The sequence below is a fragment of the Musa acuminata genome, chromosome BXJ1-9, assembly GCF_036884655.1.
Source record: "Musa acuminata AAA Group cultivar baxijiao chromosome BXJ1-9, Cavendish_Baxijiao_AAA, whole genome shotgun sequence".
In the NCBI taxonomy this organism is placed as follows: domain Eukaryota; kingdom Viridiplantae; phylum Streptophyta; class Magnoliopsida; order Zingiberales; family Musaceae; genus Musa; species Musa acuminata.
In genome coordinates this window covers 8,038,410-8,059,107 of record NC_088335.1, presented here as the reverse complement: position 1 = coordinate 8,059,107, position 20,698 = coordinate 8,038,410, and the positions used below count along the sequence as shown (strand labels likewise).

At 43.1% G+C, this 20,698-nt stretch overlaps 1 protein-coding gene and 3 pseudogenes across 1 annotated transcript; 1 reads left to right on the top strand and 3 right to left on the bottom strand.

Moving 5' to 3' along the window:
* Positions 1-5,953: 5,953 nt before the first annotated feature.
* Positions 5,954-10,043, bottom strand: LOC135592946 (chitin-inducible gibberellin-responsive protein 1-like; annotated as a pseudogene).
* Positions 10,044-11,198: 1,155 nt separating this feature from the next.
* LOC135594515 (uncharacterized) lies at positions 11,199-11,810 on the bottom strand (annotated as a pseudogene).
* Positions 11,798-12,512, bottom strand: LOC135592949 (uncharacterized; annotated as a pseudogene).
* A 5,151-nt stretch (positions 12,513-17,663) lies between these two features.
* Positions 17,664-20,514, top strand: LOC135594514 (cysteine-rich receptor-like protein kinase 10). Its single transcript, XM_065084886.1, has 7 exons — positions 17,664-18,543; positions 18,699-18,818; positions 18,940-19,067; positions 19,180-19,387; positions 19,539-19,779; positions 19,857-20,007; positions 20,111-20,514. The coding sequence occupies exons 1-7, from the start codon at positions 17,679-17,681 to the stop codon at positions 20,453-20,455; spliced, it is 2,058 nt and encodes a 685-aa protein (XP_064940958.1). The 5' UTR covers positions 17,664-17,678; the 3' UTR covers positions 20,456-20,514.
* Positions 20,515-20,698: the final 184 nt, after the last annotated feature.

Sequence of the window (20,698 nt, the reverse complement as noted above, 5' to 3'; positions counted from 1 at the left end):
ATTGTATTGTATGTCAAGGGGATATCGAAAATCATGAATTTGATTATCACCGTTTAAAGCAAGACTTATCCCAAAACTTGACATGTAAATTCACAGTCCTAAAAGGGAAGATTGAGTCACCATTATACCATATCAGCAAAGATATTATAAGGATGAGATTGTTAGTATAGATCTTGAGCTTTTGGAAAGCATCAAAGTAGAGGATATTAACAGAGCTACATGTATCTCTCATGACCCTCTTTACAAGTATTGATCATTCACATGGAGATTATCAAAGTATCATCATGGTTCAGGTTAAGGTACTCTATTTATTCCTCCTTAAAGATTATTTTGAAGTCATCCCCTATTCATGGGTGATTTTTAATGGTAGCTTGGGTGTAAGCTTTATGACTTGAAGAGTTGTCTCCTCTCGAGGCAAGTCGATTAATGATGACTTCAATCTATATTTCCGCTAGTCCTTGAGATGGACATGAAGGTTCCTGGTGCCTTTGGATGAACCATCTGAGATGTCTCTGGCAATGTGTTCTTTAGTCTATTCTTTTAAGTCGGATAATATTTCATATTGTGGTTGTAATCTCAATAGAAGCGGTAGTATTTGGATCTATCTTTCTTTGCTAACAAAGTTTTTATCGTTTAAGGGTATGTTAAGAGTTTTTTCTCCTTTATCTATAAAAATATTTTAGTTCTAATCATATTCAAGGCGGTTGACTCATGTCTTGAGCAAGGTAATTTGGGTCTTTCACTTCTTCGTCACTACGGTGGCCTTAGGGTCAGTGGAGATTGTAGCTTATCTTGTCTTAGCTTTTTGTGTGTCTTTTTACATTTACCAGAGACCATTGCCTCGATCTTATCTTCTAGTTGATTTTGATTGGCTCACTAGAATACTTTGGGTACCATCATCGATGGCCTCTCTACCAATAATTAGAAAAGACAAGAGGACTTAAGTATTATCATGAAAGTTCGTATGACAAGTGATGGATGAACATCTTGTATACCTCAGATTTAGTTGGTGAATCAAGTGACGAAGTATGAGAGCATCTCCTCCTCCCCTTACCTAAGTCTGAGAAGTGTTATCGCTGATGACTTCGAGCATATATTCCCGAGGAAGTGAAGTTTAAATTTCCTATTGATCTAAATGAAGGAACTAATGGAGAGTGACTTCGGATGATTATACCATTCTCGTGTTTGGCTTCTTAACATAGTTGGGAAAGCACGACCCATCAAGATATCTGAAGTGCTATATAATGACATGTGGGCACAGAAAGTACGGATATACTCTAGCGTTCGATGTTCTCATTGAAGGTTTCTAATGGTGGGAGATTAAAGTTAGCCGAGATTGGCTCCTCTAGATGTTAGTGGTGAACGACGATCGACCTGAGGTGGAGTTGGTTGACCCTTCCTCTTTGGATTGTTGGAATTCTTATTGCATTTCTTTCAAAAGTTAGTCTATTTATCGTAGTTGGATTCTTAAAATTTTATTTATCGAATCTAGCGATTGAGTTTAGAATTTTGGTGGAATAGGGTCACATGGTAGTCCGTTGAATTTTGTAGTTGGGGAACAAGGTGCTTACTCGACCGGTGGCTCGATAGGCCTTGAGTGCTCTTGATATATTGGTATTATATCCAGTGGGGGAACCCCAATGGTCATTGGTGCCAATGTCGATTGAACTGCTGACTATGGTTGAGGTAGTAGCATCGCTTATTAGGTCAATTAGAATAAGAGCAAAGTAATAACTTACATCATACTCATTAACATTTGCACCTTTTGGGTGAGGTTTAGGAATGTCTTAACAAGAATGAGCAAATGAGTTGAGGTCGCCCCTAAGTTATTGAATAGACATCAATTTTGTATTAGTATTCACGTTGAGGTGAATGTGTCTACATGTAGAAGGGATGGTTGTTGCCCCTCGAGTGAAAGTTTTATGGGTCAAGAGTGGGACCTCCTCGCTTGGGTATTTATCAAAGGGGTTGGTAGGCAAATGTTTCTATAATATCGGGCCCTAGTATCAAAATGTTAATAAAAAAATCATTGATGTCTTGGTTTGCCGGCGTGGTATGGACCCATATGCGTAGGACTATTTAAAGTATCTCCGAGATAGGAATGTCGAGCTCCCAATGTGTCAAGGCTGAGATTATAAGAGGTTTACCAAACTAACCCTTTTTCTCAATGTTAAAAGTAAGCTTTTATACCTAGATATAAATGGTATGGAAGAAGCTTTGGCTCCAAAGTGGTTCTAGAGATTGGAGTACTCCAAAGTGGTTCTAGAGTTTGGAGTACTCCCAAGTGGTTCTAGAGTGGCTTTGAGATGGTTCTGAGCTTTCGAGGCGTCACCTGCACGAACACCTATATCGAGAGAAGTTTTTCGATTTGGTTCCTCTGACGTTCAAGTTAGTCTGTGACCCTTTTTTGAGTATAAGTTTTTCTCTAAAATAGAGTCCCTTGGTACAATGTAAGTGGATAGCTTTTATACCCCAACGTTCCCTTTTTAATATTTTTTCCATGTGGATAATAAGAATAGATAGGCTCGAGTAATCTCTCTTGGATTGTGGTCCACGAGGGTGGACATGTGGAGAGTGAGTAAGATATTCTCTTTCCTAGGTAGTCTCCACGTGATGACAAGTTTTGGATGGTGATTGATCACCAACATGTTTCCTATCACTCATCGTAAATAAGAAGAAAGAAATTTACAATTATCTTGCTCATTATAAATAATGAGAAGAAGGTTTTTCTTTTTCTTTTCTCTTTTAAGTGCAATGTGATTATAACATGTGAAATGATCAGTCGACAAATGTAATGCGTAGGACTAATTGACTAAGAAATGTTTTATGTGATGATCTTATGCAACAACAATTTGGGAGGCGCAGAACACAATTTATTGAGTTTGCTCGAGTCAAACAAAACCAGACTCAAAGACACTACCCATGTATTTGCTCTACTCCTACTACAACCTATAATCTTTTCAGCACTCCTCTCTCGTGTCTTTGTCAAGGAACACAATGTTCAATCCGCAAGTGTGTCTCTACTTCTTCTTCCTTATTGCCCGATAATGAGTCACTCCTTGCCTCGTCGGAAGCAAGGCGTTCCCGACTGAGCAGGGCACTTTTGTTATTTCCTGGAATGCTGGCCCCAAAACAACGACGCCGTTACAACAGGCGAGCCCCTGCACGTGTGATCCGCCTCGGTCTCCTCAGTATCGCATTGGCACGAAGATTCTTCATAATAACCAAAATGCCATCATGCTTGTGCTCCTCGCCGATCACCTCGATTACGAACAAACCTACTGTGGTGGCGTTCCTGTTATTTCACACGATGGGTGGCATCGCTGGAAACAAACAAGGATATGACGCCGTCGGCGTCCGGTCTCGTACTCGATTTCGGCAACCTGCGGAGCCCACGCCGGTGTCACCCCGCACGCCCCGAATCGAACGCCTGAAATCAGCTTGGGGGAGCACCACCGGCACGGAGCTATCGTCCTCCAGTTTTGTTCCCCAATCATTTCAAAAGAAAATATTTTCCTTTTCCGTGTCTCACTCCCCGCCTACGGTGAGAACTGATGCCATTGGAGAAAATTTGTGGGTCCCCCGCCACCCGGTATTTGCAAAGGTGGGCCCCGTTTTTCTAACCAATTGAAATTGTTCCCGTCTTTGTATGATCGCGATACTAGTCTTCACGGGCATCCGCACCAGGACGCGTGCTTCGAGCAGTGGAAGCATCACACGTGTCCCCTCCCTCTTCGCCCTTATAAGGGCGGACGCTTCTCGTTCTTTCTTGTGCAGTCTCTTGCCCTCTCTTGTTTCTTTCGGTTTGTGTTTCATTTCCATTCCCACGTAGGCTCTGTAGGGGTTTACGGACCGCGAGGTCGCACGATGGAAGGCAAGAACGCGAAGGCCCTCCTCTTCTCCCCCTCCCTCACCCTTTCCTCCGTCGTCCTCGGGTCCTCTGAGGAGAGGCGGGGGACGGCCTCCAAAATCTTTCCATTGACGAGCTCCATCGCCGCCGGCTGGCATCCATTCTGCTCCTCCCTTGATGATGTCGGCCACTCACACATCCTTCTTTCGCCTGCAGCTGGTTCGAACCATCTTACCTGCGTCCCGGAACGCTGTCCGAAGCTGACGACAACGAAGATGGAACCCCTTGAAAGCGAGGCCCCGGATTCGATCTTGGTTGACGGAGGATCTCCCGGTTTCCACCGCCTCCCGATGCTCAGATCTCTGGAGCCGTTACCTCTGGCGATCAAGATGCCGTCGGTTCCGCTGGGTATCCCCTCCGGCGATCTGATCTCCGTCATCGAGCCATCCCATAAGCGCTTCCGAGGTTCGTCAGCTTCTTTCTCTTGGTCTCCCCCGCCGTGTGCTCCTCCTCCTACTGCTCCTACGACTCCGCGTCATCGGCGACCGCTGCCATCGAGCGAGCTGTCGCGTCAGCGGCGGAAGAAGATCAGCGACCGTACGCGGATCATCGAGTCGCTGATGCCGTGGGAACGGCGAATGGACACGGGGTCGATGCTGGAGGAGGCGTACAAGTACATCCGTTTCCTGCAAACCCAGGTGGCAGCCCTCCGTTCGATGCCGACCGCAGCTGAGTTCTCGGCCGCGCCAGTGTCCTCTGGCCGCGGCGGGGGACTGGGCGGGCTGGAGCGTCTCAACCGCCAGCAGATGCTGCAGGTGGTGGTGAACTCGCGTCGGGTCCAGGAGAAGCTCTACGAAAGAGGGCTTTGTGTCTTCTCGGTGGAGCAGGTGGCATCGCTCCAGAAGGAGGTGGAGCGCCGCCCTCCATTCGTCTCCGCCGTCAACGCCTCCGACTGAGTCATCCCACGCAAAGAGCTCCATTCCCTTTGGAAGCAGCGATCGAAGCAGGTCTGTCAATATTTCCAGTTTTTGCATACAAATAGTCGTCATTTAGCTTTTACTTCCCTACGGTTGTGTGTCTGAAGGGAGAAAGAAAATGGAATTAGATAGGGTTATAGGGAGGTTGAGTGGGTTAAGTTTTGGGTTTCTTGGCGGGGGTTTGCTCACTCACTTCTTAAGTTGGGAATTACTGTTTCTCCAATAGAATTAATTGGAGGCGGGTTTAATGAGATCGATAAATGGTGTAATTGATTACGGTTTAAAATGTTCCAAGTTTAGCTTCGTGTAACAGCCCGTTTTCTCGGATTTTGTCTTTTATGGTTTAGTTGAACTGAGTTTTAAGCCGTGGATGGAAGGAAGGGAATATATAGCATTGAAATAGGTTTTTCGCGAATCCGTTTTGCTTTTTTGGTTTCCAGTACTTTAACCGAGCCATACAAATACATGCCGTGTGTCATATATATGCCCTCCTGGCCGATAGCAGCCTCGTCACTGTTGCCTGTGGCAGCCTGCAAAAAATAGGTTGGCACTGTGGGCAGTTGACGCTACAGTAAATAGCAGTTTCCCTTAATTACGTTATAATATAGAAGAGAATAGGTTTTCTTGCTTAAATTCGTCCCTAATTTTGATTCGCCTTGCGATACAATGTTGGTCACGAGACATGGGCAAGCCATTACACTATCACAATGGTCCTCCCGTAACTCTCTTATGGTATAGGAAGCTTCTAGAATTACAAAATGCAGCATTGTTTGGCGACTTGCTTATATATCAAAGTTAGGCAAAACACCTCACAAATTGATATCGCCACGCACGGTCAAAGAGAATAGGAAACAAGACAAGACAATCGCTCTCCTTCATCATCTCTTTAGTTTTGTCCCTGTCCTCCGTAGAGTTTCTTTCTGGTTCTATTTCAAAACCGACCAACAGAATCACACCCGACCCTGTTGACTCTGGTGTAATGCTCCTTTCGCATGTTCTTCACAATTTTTGTGCCATTCATCAGTAGCCTGTCCCCGTGCCCAAAAAGAAAAAGAAAAATGATTTAATCTCCACCTTGCTTGAGCAAACCCATTAGAAGATTAACAGGAAGGAAGGAAAACAACGATTCTAATAGAAATTCGACATGCCACTTTAAATTCCCCGGCTAAATACTAGCTGGTACGATGTTACAGAATGCTCAGATTACAGCAATGGATGCAGCACAGCTGAATTCTGCATCAGATAGAAGATGCACTTTAACTGGATGTCCTACAAACTCTACAACAATCTTTACCTGTGCTTCTAAGAGGGTCTCTCTTTCTAATGGGTTGTGGTCAGTGCCAAGCAGAAGCTGAGATGAGGTTCCTATTCTTCCAACCCAGCAGCAGTGTGCCGTCTTTCTCCACCAACGTATATTTATCAGAGTAATAACCCAACAGTGTCTTTATCACCGAGTTCACATACGGACTGAGTGGGTAGGGCTTGAAACCTGCCATGCTCAGCCTGGATCTCCACTTACCCAGCAGCTCATGCCTCTCGATCCTGTCCTTCCCTTCACAGGCGATGATGTTGACTATGTCCTTGGCCAGACACTGCTGCTCCACGTTTATCCTTTCCTTGCTATCCCTAGGCAATGTCACATCGATCGACTCGAACATTGCGGAGTAATAATCTAGCGTCTCCACAAATCTGGTCAAGAACGGCGTCGTGTTGGTGTTGGACTCCTGCTCCACCAAGGTTGTCACTTTGGGGGATAAACCCTTCACCAGCCTTAGCAGCCCATCGCGAGGATTGTTCACATCGACGCTCTCGTCGGGCGTGTGGTGGAGCTGGAGAGTGAAGTTGACGGCGAGTGCTTCCCCAGGCCTTATGTCCAACATCTCTCTCGTGACCTCAGGCCCATACACAGGCAAACCTTTGAACTCGAGGGGAATGTTGAACTTGTTGGACATGTCCGACAACAACTTCCCAACCATATGCAGGCCACCTCCTCGAGCATACTCCGCAACTGGATCGTCAATCCCTGTGATCCGCACATGTGGCGGACCTCCGGGTCTTGCAGCTAATGCTTGTATTAGAGTGATCCACTGGGTCCCTTGAGCAATCTGGAAGTCAATAATGTGGATACTGTCCTCGTTCCTTAGCGCATCGGCTATTGCTCCATTTGCTGCCATATACCCGAATTTGAAGTAGGGGCAGATATCATACAAGATCCTCATGTAAGAAAGGAGCTCACTGCCCTCCGGCTCACGGCACCTCAGGGCATGATAGATGTTGGTGCCCGAAGACTCATGCCTTGCCACCAAGCCTTCAAGCATATAAGCCCCAAGACGCTGGATTGGTTCTCCGCTAATGGAAACAACACTTCGGGCTTCTTCAGCTAACAATTTAAATTCCTCTATCTTATTCTCCGATAGAGCTTCAGCACACTTGATCAAAAGCTGTTTCACATCGTCACATGGTGGATAGCTCATTTCTCTGGACGGACCTCTGGATTCAAACATCTACCAGAGAGGTAGTGGGGTTGTATCCGATCAGCAGATTCCAATTGGGTCGCATGAGTCCATGTCCTGGACTGTTGCCTTGTGAGCGGAGGTTGCTTATTCTCAGTCATCTCTGCACTTGTGCTGGTTGTCGGTTCATCCGTGTCTGGTGCCATGAGCACAGTCTCAATCTCATGTAGAGCGTGTCTCATGCTCTGCCTGGAAACTGCATAAAGTGAATCCGATGGTACCTGGACACCCTCCGGAATGTCAACTTGGGACTGCTTGACTGCGTTGTCAGTGTCCAACGCAGAGTATTCAGATGGGCTCACCGCTGAGGTAGTTTCTGTTGAGCTATTCTGCTCCTGACTATTGCTTAGCAGAGACAAACTGATGCATTCAAGCTGGCTGGAAAGAGGGGAGTTAGGTGAGTTGCCGAGAGCTAATTTTTCGGTATCTAATGTCCATTTAGAGTATGCAAGATCTCTCGGAGAAGAGTATTCACAGATTATGTCTGCACCAGTCAATCCAGAAAACCAATAAGAGTCCATGCTAGAAGGACGAGGATCAATTATTCATGATATATCTGCAGGTAAGGAAGAACAAGAAGATATCTCTTCAGCATATATCACCTAAAAGCATGTCTGATAATAAAAACTGGAAGAGGCTACAACAGCTTCTAAAGAAATCAGACCCGCAAGATGCATATAAATATTGAAAGGAAAAAACAACAAAAGGAATGACATTTAATGCATTAATTTAAAACTAAAAAATTAATATGGTACTTAACTATTAAAACAACAAATCATCTATGCAATTCAGGAAACAAATGGCACAAAGCAATCAAAAATTTTTAGGGCCCTAGAGGTGGATTAGGGAAAGATCCTGGTCCCTACATCGTTTCTTCCTCGTTCACAAGCAAATGCACAGCCTTATGCACAGCTATTTAATTTTATAATATTTTCACACAAGTAATATGCACAAAGTATAGTTAGCTATGACATTAGGCAAAAATAACATTCATCTACAACTCAAGTGATAAGAACACAGAGCATATTTTGTTGTTTGTAAGGCACATAGATGGAATTTTCACATAATCATTGCAATAATTCTATTCTAGCTTCATGGCGAACAAAAAAGATTCAAGCTTCTTGTCTGTTGCAATAATCCATTCTAGCAAAAAACAGAATGGATTACTGAAAATGAAGCTACATTATCATCAGATTGTAACATGTGCACTGGCGACATTTGATCATCCATAACACTTGATCAAACTCCAGCACCAATGAGGGATACAACCTTTTGCATATCGCAATTCTGGTTTAGTCTTTCAGCATCTTATTAGCCTTTTTGTGCACTAATCACCATATATGACTTGTCTCAATCGACCTTATTCTATTTCAAAACTGAGAAAAAAAAAATAGGCACATATTGATTTATGTGCACATGATCTGAAATCAAATGTCTTGACAATGTCAAGAAAGAAGAACTTTGTAAGGGTCTAATGTGATAGGATGCTGACAAATATGATAGACAACTGTGTGCTACCGGAAACTTGATATCTACCTTAGCTAGTCAAGCTCCCACTTGTCTTCTTAAGTCATATGGATAACTCATAAACAGAATCCCTTGCTACACAGCTAAAAGAGTTTTCTAGCTCCTTGGAGGAGACCAAAATCTTTTGTATCATCCAAGAAGGATTTTTCAAAGATCACCTACTCCGAAGTTGTTTATTATAACCTGAAATTGCTACAATGGCATTCATTTAACTTCAACATAAAAAACTGAGATTACATTGATAAGATTATAACTATTGCAAACACGGCAAGATTTTAAAGAAATCTACTGGCATAGATGAAGATAGTTATACTGATGAACAACATTATTTCCTCTGCTTTTTGGGGTTAAGCAAAAACAAGATTGATGATATTGGAATAAAGCATCATAGTAGGACTGGGCATGAGCCGTTTGCATCAAAGATTTCAATGCATGTATTGCAGAAACTTTTCTAGTCACTATAGATTTCACAGGATAGGTGTGTTTTATGAGTAATACACAGCAACTCCTAACATGTTCTACCACTTGGGAACAAGGAACACAAAAAGACCAACAAATTTCAATCGAACAAGCTCAAGCAGCTTAACAATCAACAGTAACACACTTTTTTATGTCTCCCTTTCCTTTTCCATTTTTTTTCTCAGAGAGATTTTTATTTCTATCTATAGGCAGAGTCTAAAGACTAGGAGAAAGAGAAGCAGGTGTCATATGCCACATGATCCTCTTTTAGACACATAAACCACCGTGCGTATCACAACTCAAGACAAACAACGGGAAAGATAGATCACCAACATCGATCTAACCCCAAAAGGCAAAAGCAGAGAAACCTGCAACAGTCTAAACCCGCAACTTCATTTCCCCAAACAATCACAGGATTCTACATGAATCAGCTACCTCAAAACACTCGATCAACCCCATATCGTAGTTTCAATCATTGGGAAATACAGAAAAATCCATCAGAACTCAACAGATTTCTCAAAGCAAACGAATTGCTAAAGAAAACATATAAGTCTCCGATTCTACCTTCTAATTCTTCGCAGGTTGCTTCAAAGATGTCGTCGCCTCGCTTCACCTTCCACCTCGGCTTTCTTTAGAGGAAGGAAAGTTCTCCTTTTGATTCCTATTTCTCCAGAGAGCCGCGGCTTTATATAACCGAGAGAGAGAGAGAGATGGTTGATCGTACAGCTTAACGCTGTCGTTAAGCTGTCGCTGAGGGGTAGCCTTCGGTCAACTTACCCGCGTACTCGATCGTCTTCAGCGGCGCCCTCCTACCCCGCTTCCTCGTTTCTTTCTTCCAGGCTCCGCCGTGCGATCAAGATCTGGTAGCTCTAAGTGGCAACCAATTAGCACAGCCGGGCCCTCGTTGGCCCGCCGCGGCTTCTACCACGCGTGCCGTGTTGTGACCTGCCTCCTCAGGACAAGCGGGACCGGTGGGTCTGACTTCACGTGTGGCGTTGGCGATGATCTGGCCGCCGTCCGATCTCCATCCGACGGACGGACGGAGAACGTTCCCGCGGGTATTCTCGACACTTATGATTTGTCAGACTCCATCTCGGCCGTCCGTGTCGATGCGTTAGAGTTAGGGAATCACTGACGTGGCCGTGTGCTGCTAAAACTAGACAAGAGGCACATTGATTTCGTACTCTGTCAGGGCCCACTCAGACAGCCACCCGCGTTGTTAATGGAGAACAAAGTGGGCCCCACATTTTTCTGCGCGGCACATGGCTTATGGATAAGATCAAAATGGGTCCCGGAAGGGTGACGGTCCCAGCGATTTTTCTGGAAGCCGGTCGTTGCTTCTCCGCAACTACATGTGGGAGGAGAGAAAAAAAAAGACCACGTAGAAGACGATGTGACGTCTGGGACGACGCTACTGTATGCAATAACGACGGTGACATATCGTTGAACATTGATTAAAGTTTGAATTTATTGTACAAATTAATTGACCAATGAAAAAGTCAATTAGCAACAGTCAATTAAAAAAAAGGGGGGTCTCATGTTTGCCTTAAAAAAGCCAATTCGCAACATCTTTCGCAGGTAAGCGTTGACTTCTTTGGTGAATTAGGTTGACCGGATGGGGAGAGGTAAGATAGGTGTCACTCTCAATTTATTACGTAAAAAACCAAAGAAGATAAGCATAAACATTGACTACATCGGTAAACATGTCATGTGAGAGCTCGCCCACAAACTTTCTTTACTTCGAAGCCGCTCTCGTCCCGGAGACAACTCTAGGGGTCTCTCAGCTTGACCGGCTGGCTATAGTAGCAGACGAGGGTTGAGGTTGCAGATAACTTGGGAACAAATATATGAGATCACAAATCAAGAAAAATATTATAGGGCATTCATCCTTGCATACAGACCAACGTTCCCTGCCAAGGAATCGTAGGCAGATCGACCTATAAGCTCTTGGTAGTCGTGCGATGGCCTGTGAACCCTCCCAGCAATGACTCTACCCACCAGCAATGTTTCCTTATGGAAGGATCGTCTTCATTCATCTCGATGTGCTCTGCCGCTAGTGGAAGTCGGGAAAACACCGATCCCTCCCTTGGGTTCCTTCTCCGTGGGGCATCCATGTCTGATGATCTTACAATCGCTGCATCTCTCCGACGCGCAAAGGCTCGAAGAGCCGCCCGTCATGGAAAGAGAACAGGCAATGGTGGTGCCATGGAGCCTCATTTGTTCGTTGCCGTCGGCCAAGCATCTGGGGCGCTTCTTCGGGAGTTTACTGGCTTTTGTTCTGACCAATTCCCTTTGCTCCTAGAAGCGAGCGAGAGACTCTGGGATGTTGTGGACCTTCAGCACCCTCTCAATCCGTCGGCAACTGCGATCGGTCTTCGACCAGCCTGTTCTGCTTATTATTTCTACTAAGGAGTCGCCTGCCACGAGTTCACTAACTAGATATGGAAGAGAATCGCAGTCACTTCGCTCGAACAACCAGTCAAGTCAGAGATATCATCTTCAAGAAAGAAGATGGTGATGCGAGAAAGAAATGAAAAGAATTATACGAAACATGAAAATCGTCAAATCTAATCTGCATCTCCAGCTGGGTTTCAAGCCATGAAATAGGATTAACATAATACCTGCATGCTTGGCCAGATGGTGTGCCTCCAAACTCTCCCACTTCACAAACTTCTCCCCAAATTTTTGGCAGGTCACAGCTGCAGAGGACTTCTGCAGATCTGTCTGATGAGAGAACCTTGGTGTTGAAGCAGCATGGTGAACATGATTTCCAAGCAAAGCAGTAGCGAGAGATGAAGCGTTTCCGGTTGGAGTGCTGGTGGCTCTTCTACAGGAAGGGTTATACAGGAGCAGAGAGCAGAGAATAGTGCCGTCTTGACTCACCCTCATGGCCGGCTCCATATCCAGTACTTATCGTTGGCTCACGCCTGGACTGGTTGACAATGACCACGTGGGCGAGTGGGTTTAGGAACTCGCTACTCTCTATGGACCTCGGACTGCAACTTGGTGGCTTGTCGAGGTGCTTCTTGTTCCCATGGATGACATCTCTGAGGTTGGCGATGGATCTCGAGCACCCAGACCATTCTGCTTTCCTTCTTAAGAGGGATCCAGGGTGGCTCCTGGCTTTTGGATCATGAACCTCTTACAATAGAGAGATCTCTTCAAGGCAAACAAAACCGTTGGCATCTTCTCGTCGACCTCCTCCTCTTTTTTTTTTAATCCTTTTTTGTGATTCCTCCGCTACTAAACGAATGATCTTTATGCTTGCTCCCTCCCATTAAGGAACACAAGGGTATAATAAGTCAGTATTTAATACTATCCTATTAGCTCACATGAAATTATTCATTTTGGATAATGAATGTAAAAATAATTTTAAAAGTAAAAATGACGTGACATAATTATGAGTCCTTAGTTTTCCTATTCCTACTCTTTAATCGTATGATTAATTATATTTATCAAGACTATTTTTTAGTATTATTTAATTAAAAAAAATTTATACTTATTAGAGGTAAATTTTATTTGAGGATAGGAAAATATCTATATCTAGTATCTAACTTAAAATGTATTTGTTAGTAAGTCTTTACTTGTTCATTGTGAAGAAATAATATTTATAATCAGTTTGACATATCTATCTTAATTATATAAATTCAAAATGTTCAAATGAAAATATGCTAGGGAAGGAGTCTTTGTATAACCATTGATTAAATGAATGAAAAAAAATATTCTCTAACACTTTGTTGACTCATCAGCCATTGATTGGACTCGGTATATCAAATCACGCTTATCTAACAAACAACGCGGATAAACTCCCACATATGTGTGAATTGATAAAATATTCTACTTTTGTGATGTCTTTTTATTACAACATGAAATACTACTCTTGCTGTTGGTCATCTATCTCGTAAGGCTCACAATGCTGCAATGGCAGAGGCACTGGCAATCTATAAGGCTCCCAAAGTAAGATTTTGAATATTGATCTGTATCGACGCACCGAGCGTATATACCGATATATACTGTCGATACGTTAGGATATATCGACGGTATACCTTAAAACCTTAAAAATATTTTTACCTAACCAAACGATATGTCTCGGTAATGATCGAAATCAGGGATGGTATCGATCGGTACACCTCGGTACCGATCAAAACACTGGTACTACCCGATAGAAAATGGTCTGTGTATCAATATTCTTTCGAATCGGTACATTCTGTCTGTATCAAATGATACTCATCGAAATTGAGAACCCTACCTCAAAGTATGATGCTACATGTGTTGGAAGAACACTCTTCGCCGATCTGATGCCCAGACCATCATCAACGACACCAATGTCTCCAAGCAAGTTCCTTGCAACTCCGGGCTCTCGTTTCTGATGCAAAGCTCTTATTGAGCAAACTTGCATCCTTCTCTGCTAGCTTTATTCCAAGAACTCTTAAACTGCAAAGCCCACCACCAGCTTGCATCTATTGGTAGAACCTCACTGGATGATTCGAGTTGTTCATCCAGTCCCCTGGCTATGTTTTTCTAATTTAATGAAAGTTATTTTTGCTTCAAAAACAGAAAGCTCAAGTGTTCTATGAACCACTTTTGGTTACCTAACAATGCTGCAAAAAGGGTGAAGTGTGTTTGAGATCTCTCTCGTGTTAATTATGTGAATATAGGGTGAAAAAAATTGGCATAAACCTTCATTAGAAGCAATCATAAGGAGTGAATTTTCAAGGGTATTAACAGGATAAGATGGATTATAGTTATGAAACATATACATAATTGTAATACCAAAGTAATTGCCATCCCTGAGCAGTTGCATTGAGCATGGCAGCTGTGGATCTTGAATTCATTCTTGAACATATATATATATATATATATATATATATATATATATATATATATATATATATAACCTCGGTAGGGGATAAGGAGGTCAATAAAGAATTTGCTGTGCCAGGAAAGTCAACTATACTAAAGAATGAGCAGTGCTTGTAAAGTGTAGCTCTGGGAAAGAAGCATTGCCAGGCCTAACATAAAATGCTGTTAATAAGTAAGCAATAGCAATAAGCGCAGGAAGGAAAGTGGAGTAAAGTATGGAAACAGTAATTATTGAATCAGTGGCTTCTGGGAGAATTGTTTACAGTGAAAGTGAATTCTTTGATTTGCACGTTAGGGAGTAGTCCGTATTCGTTCTTACTTTGTCCAGTGTTCGGCTCTTTACTGTGTCGGTAAGGTGTCAAGGGTAAATCAACTTGCCGTAGCGAACGTTGTTGTCGAGTTAATCGAGATCCACTAGATCCACTAGAATAGGGTAATCAGTCGAGGTAGAGGAGCCAGAGCGAACACGAGCGGCCCTGCCGCGCAAAATGAGTATAGTAGTATCTTGGCGGTATAAGAGCCCTAATAGTATTTGTAGCCTGAGGTATTGTAGCCATAGTGCTCGTGGTACTCTAATAGTATTTGACTCGGTTTATCGAGTTTTGATGATTTTAAGTGAAAATGAAAAGATGAAAAGACACTAGGCAAGTAATTACTAACGACCAAGCCGACTAAGACGCGATAGCGAGCTAATAAAGCGGCTGTCGAGGTTATAACGAAAGTTATAACCGAGTCGCGTGTTCGGTATCGCGACAGGACCGCTAGTTTTAGACTTTGGAAACTCGTCTACCAACATAGTACACACACAGTAGATGAAAACCCTATCAAATTCTATCTGTTCTTATTAAGGATCAAATTTGGAAAGAGACAAGTCCTGTCTTTTGTCTCCCTTGCCTAACTAGTAGAGTACCACGAGCACGGTAACCTCACTGCTGACCCCTTACCCTTAACCAACGGATCTTATCTTCACGATGAAACAAGAACAGAATCACTTGCAGACCTGGCTGCTGCTTCCTTACCAGCTAATGATCTTTATTCTGGCCTATCTCTTCGACTTCTGTATAGGAGGATCAACTTATTGTCTTAGCGCAGTAGGAAGTAATGGATTCTGCCCTTCACCCAACAAGTAACTACTAGACAAGTAGGCGCCAAGTAACTACTAGACAAGTAGGCAAGTAACTCCGGTCCTATACTATTTGCTATCAAAAAACACAGGGTTTCTAAAACTCTTGTGTCTTTTTTTGTTCTCTATTAGCGGAAAATGCTGAGCTACGAAAAAACACGGGTTTCGTCAAACGAGTCCACAAAGAACAGACCCGATTGCTGCTGGCAACTAGCATACCTATCCTCTGGCTCTTTGGTGACTTCTTTCTTGAATACCAAGCTCATTCTTGAGATTCTGCCCTTGCTTACTTGTCACTACTGGATTCTTGCCCTGCGCCAACACCTTGACTTCCCGTTGAAGATTGAGATCCTGCCCTTTCCCCTGCTTCTGATAAGGATTCTGATTCTTATTCTATACGAGAACTAGACTCAACTTCAAGTTAGGTGTCGCCCTTGCCTTGCCTCTCTACTTTGTTAAGAAGAATGAATTGAATGTTTGTCTCTAGGTGGCGAAGAAGTGAACAAGTCTACTTAGCCACTACTGGACAAGCAGACAAACGTATAAGCAACTCCTACAAATGTTTAGGCGGCAGGAGTTATAGAATCCCTAAAGTCAGAAGTAACAAGTAGGAAAGGAAGAAGTTGACTCCAACTGAATAACCAGAATCAGCAGGAGCTAGAGAAGGTACGCGCGGGAAAGAAATAAGGGTTCAGGGCAGACGACAAGCTACTACTGATCATAAGAATGGAATTGGAAGACGGAACACTAGCGGCAGGAGCCGGCAAGTCACTACTGAATTCTTTTTTTCATGTTTTTCACTGTGTCGGTAGAGTGTCAAGGGAAAGCTAATCTACAAATTCATTCGTTGGACTGTTTCCGAGTTTCAATAGTAGATTGATTTCCCTATTTTCTTAGAACAATTAGTTTCATGCTTTCCTTCCTTGGAACAACAAGTGGAATTACCATCTTTAGGCACCCCCATTATGTAGCTTGCTGTTGATAACTGAGATTCGGTTTCGGCTTCCGATATTTAAACTGATTCCTTCTCTTCAAACTACTTACTTATGTAGCTTCCTTTAGTGCTGACCATTTGGATCGTACCTAATGCTACTTACCTCGGTTCATTCTGAGTTTACAGTGCTAGTATGTATATACATATATATATATATGTATATATATACATACATATATGTATATATATATATATATATATATATATATATATATATCTATTCGCATTCAGGAGCAGCCGCCTGCAGTATTTTTCGCAGTTAGGTGCAACAGTCCAAAGTATGCTGTATCAGATATAATAACAAGCAAATTCGAAAGACAATGGCCGGCTATTATCTCTCCTTGTAATGAAAAGATCATAACAGTAAATATGTCGGATATAATAATAAAATTATGAGTCGCGTGACTGACTTCAACATAGAGTTCGGAAAGCCGGGCCTCGTATGGGTTTGAGTGTCACATCCGAAATGACACATCGTGCCAGGGGTTGTTGGTTATGTTAAACGTACTATGGCCTTTAAAAAAAGTGTTCGATCTTTCTATCTCTGACAAAATCTATCGGCAGAACACGGTTTCGGACATATCTTACAACCTATAAATCTTGAATCTTGACCCAGTCAAGGTCGATCTTTATCGGAAACTGCCACAACAGTAAAATTTACAAGTTAAGATGGTTGTTGTTGAACTGCACCTCAGTGGAGGGGAGAGTATGTTGGGAATGCAAGCGAGATTGTTCGATTAATCTCTTCTTGTTTTAATTTAATTATGTTTTTCCTCACTCTTTATCAACGAGCACACATGTTTCTTGGTCAGGAAAAACATGCCTCGATACTTGCCCAAAAGTCACGTCTTAATATAAAGAAGAAAGAAGTATTTTTCCGTTGCCAGTACCAAAACCATACACGAGTGAATAGAAAGAAGAAAGAAGAGATATCTGTTTCTGTTGCCTCTCACTTGCGACGCCAAAAGCACAGCTTTGAGGAAATCATCTCTTGCTGGGAGTCTTCGTTCGATAAGAAATTGCAGTGTTGTTGATCCGCGTCATTGCGTTCTACGCATGGAGGAAACAAAGTCAACAAGGAATCCCCTTCTTGTCCTTTTGGCTCGGATCCCTCTACATTTGAACCCCAACACCAACGAAGGGCCCGTTCATTGGAACAACGAGCCATTGTCACGTATTCTTCGGTCACCCCACTGAGTATATTATTTGTGTGCAACGTTTTCTAGTGTGTATTACTCGGTACTACAATGAAACAAACTACGGCGACCATCCAAATTAACCTTTGCTCCAAATGTATTATATATAGTAAGCTACGTCTCTGTATCCTCCCTCCACGGCATCCCAAAATCAACGGAGGACAACCGGTTGCACGATGCATGCCTGGAATTACTTCCCGATGCTTGCGCAGCTCCTCTTCCTCCTCTCCCTCTGTAACACACGCCACACTGCATCATGGGAAACGTGTCCCAGGGACTCCAACTTTACCACCAACAGCACCTACCATTTCAACCTAAACCTCCTCCTCCCATCCCTCACCTCGGCCACCGTCTCCACCGGCTACGCGAACACATCTGCAGGGCGTTCCCCAGACCAAGTCTTCGGCCTGGCGCGTTGCCAACTCGACGTGTCTCAAGACAAATGCCAAGCTTGCCTCGCCACCGCCGTCGACACCCTCCGCAGTAGCTGCCCCTCCGCAAAAGATGCGGCCACTTGGGGAGATCTCTGCTTCCTAGCTTACTCCAACACAACTTTCTCGAACGATCGCGACAAATCATCCTTTGCCCAAATCATAGTCAACGGACGAGAAGTTTCGGAGACGTCGAGATTCGTGAATCTGGTGGGGGAATTGATGAATGCCCTCATCGACAGGGCTGCCTACAAGACGGACAACATGTTCGCCATTGGACAAGTCAACTTTACGAGCTTCACCAAAGTTTATGGATTGGTGCAGTGCACCAGGGATCAGTCTGATGATGACTGCTTTCTGTGTATTCGGCAGTCGTTGGCTTTAATGCAGAGTTGTTGCTTGAAAAACCAGGGAGGGGTGGTGTTGAAGTACAAGTGCTTCTTGAGGTACGAGACCTATCCATTCTATAATTTGTCAGTCGCGACATCTCCACTGCCTCCGCTGTCATCTGAATTCTCTTCAGCACCTCCGCCTGGAGCTACAGCCAATCCACCGCCTCCGCCTGCTGTGGTGGACTCCAACTCTTCGTCATCATCAGCCAGAGATGCAGGCAAGTTACAGTACATAATTAAATTATGTACAAGCATTAAATTACAAACGATTCATCCATATTTTCCTACCAATCGTTGCAAGTTGTACAAAATTAAAATTTAATTATCAGAAGACGGAAATACTCATCAGATGTTGTTTATCGTTTTAATTCAGGAAAAAAGCAGGCCTCTAAAATAGCAGTGGCTGTCGTCATCCCCATCCTCGGTGCTGTGATGCTTGTGGCAGCGCTTTTGATTTTTTTGTGGAGGACGAAAATATTTGCCAGAAAGTCGAGTATGTAAATTTATTTGACTCCATCTATGTTTTTTGTTTCTTATTCATTTAAATGTTAAAAATTTACCAAAACCAATTCAAATTTTTTTTATTTTAACAAAAAAATTTATATAACGATCAGAAGTTGGAGGAGCGAATAGTGAAAAGCCAAACTCTCTGTTATTTGATTTCGAGACACTGAAGGTTGCAACCAATAACTTCTCGGACGCAAACAAGCTTGGAGAAGGGGGATTTGGACCGGTTTATAAGGTCAAATATATGGTTAAAGCCAGTGGCTTATCCTTTTTTGCAGTAAACACTGCACACTTTCTGTCTACATTTAATTACACCAGAGCTTCATGTTACCCAAAATACGGAACAGGGCGTACTATCTGATGGCCAGGAAGTAGCTGTGAAAAGACTCGCAAGAAGCTCACGGCAAGGATTTGCGGAGCTAAGAAACGAGGTCGCTTTTGTTGCTAAGCTTCAGCACAGAAATCTTGTGAGGCTCATCGGTTTTTGCTCGGAAGAAGAGAAGCTGCTCGTCTATGAATTCCTCCCAAACACAAGCCTAGACAAAATTTTGTTTGGTACGATCCTCCTCCAACTTCTTAATTTTCTGAAAACAAAGCTTTTAATCAGATGCTAACGGATGTATTATCGAAGAGCTCCTATTAGTGTCCATGCCATTTCCTTTTACTCTAAGATTGCTAATGAACTCATTCAACCACGGTGAAGCAGATCCCACAAAATGTGGTCAACTAAACTGGGAAAGGCGCTACAAGATCATCGAAGGGATTGCAAGAGGACTTCTCTACCTTCATGAGGATTCCCGCCTAAGGATTATTCATCGAGATCTAAAACCCGGTAATATCTTGCTGGATCAGCACATGAACCCCAAGATATCTGACTTTGGTCTTTCAAAGCTGTTGGTCGACCAAGACAGATCAGAAGAGAGTGCTAGCCGAATAGTTGGAACAAAGTGAGTCAAAATTTTGAATTCATTTTGTTGAAAAGCTCCTCCGTTGTTGTCCCCTGTTCATCTGTGGCATCGTGCAGCGGATACATTGCTCCAGAGTATGCTTTTCTTCGGCACGTCTCGGACAAATCAGATGTGTACAGCTACGGAGTGTTGGTGCTTGAGATTATAACTGGTCGAAGAATCAGCGAGTTTCGTGGATCAGGTCATCGCGCAAACCTTCAGAGCTATGTAAGCATTTCCTCTCTTCACTCGACACTGAGATCGTGGCAATCTGTGATCGATGACTGATTGATAATTCTAATGCATATTGGCGACTGTACGCGTTAAACAGGCATGGAATTACTGGAACAAAGGGAAGGCGTTGCAGATAGTGGATCAAAACTTATGTGGCAGGTTTCAAAGGGAAGAAGCTTTGCCTTGCATACGCACGGCGTTACTGTGCGTTCAAGAAAACCCCTCGAAGAGACCGACCATGGCATCGGTTGTTCTCATGCTAAGCAGTTCCTCGATGACTACTCTATCTCCTTCTGCTCCTGGGTTTCTCATTGAGACTAGTGGAATCACTGATTCAAATGAATCCACAGGAAATAGGTCTCCAGAAATCAAGAACGAGAGAGAAGGCAGTTCAACGTCAATAAATGAAGTCTCAATTACTGTATTGGAACCTCGACAATAGACAGTCACGGATCTTGCTTTATGTTGAAACTGATAAAGACCGAAATGTCTTCGAGAGAAAATGGGATGAACTTGGATAGGATCCACCACCTAAGGTTTGTTAAAAGATTAAATAATATTTTTATAGATAATCGAAAAGAAACAGTTATATTCTTATTTATAGATTTTTGATTTTAATTGAACTAAACATACTTAATAAATAAACATAAAAAATAAAAATAAAAAACATAGAAAATAAAACGAG

What these genes read in the sequence shown, in the direction of transcription:
- LOC135594514 (XM_065084886.1), top strand. Translation starts at nt 17,679, where the DNA reads ATGCATGCCTGGAATTACTTCCCGATGCTTGCGCAGCTCCTCTTCCTC. An exon ending in GATTTGGACCGGTTTATAAG is followed by an intron (nt 19,068 to 19,179) that starts GTCAAATATATG and finishes AATACGGAACAG; the next exon opens with GGCGTACTATCTGATGGCCA. An exon ending in CCTAGACAAAATTTTGTTTG is followed by an intron (nt 19,388 to 19,538) that starts GTACGATCCTCC and finishes ACGGTGAAGCAG; the next exon opens with ATCCCACAAAATGTGGTCAA.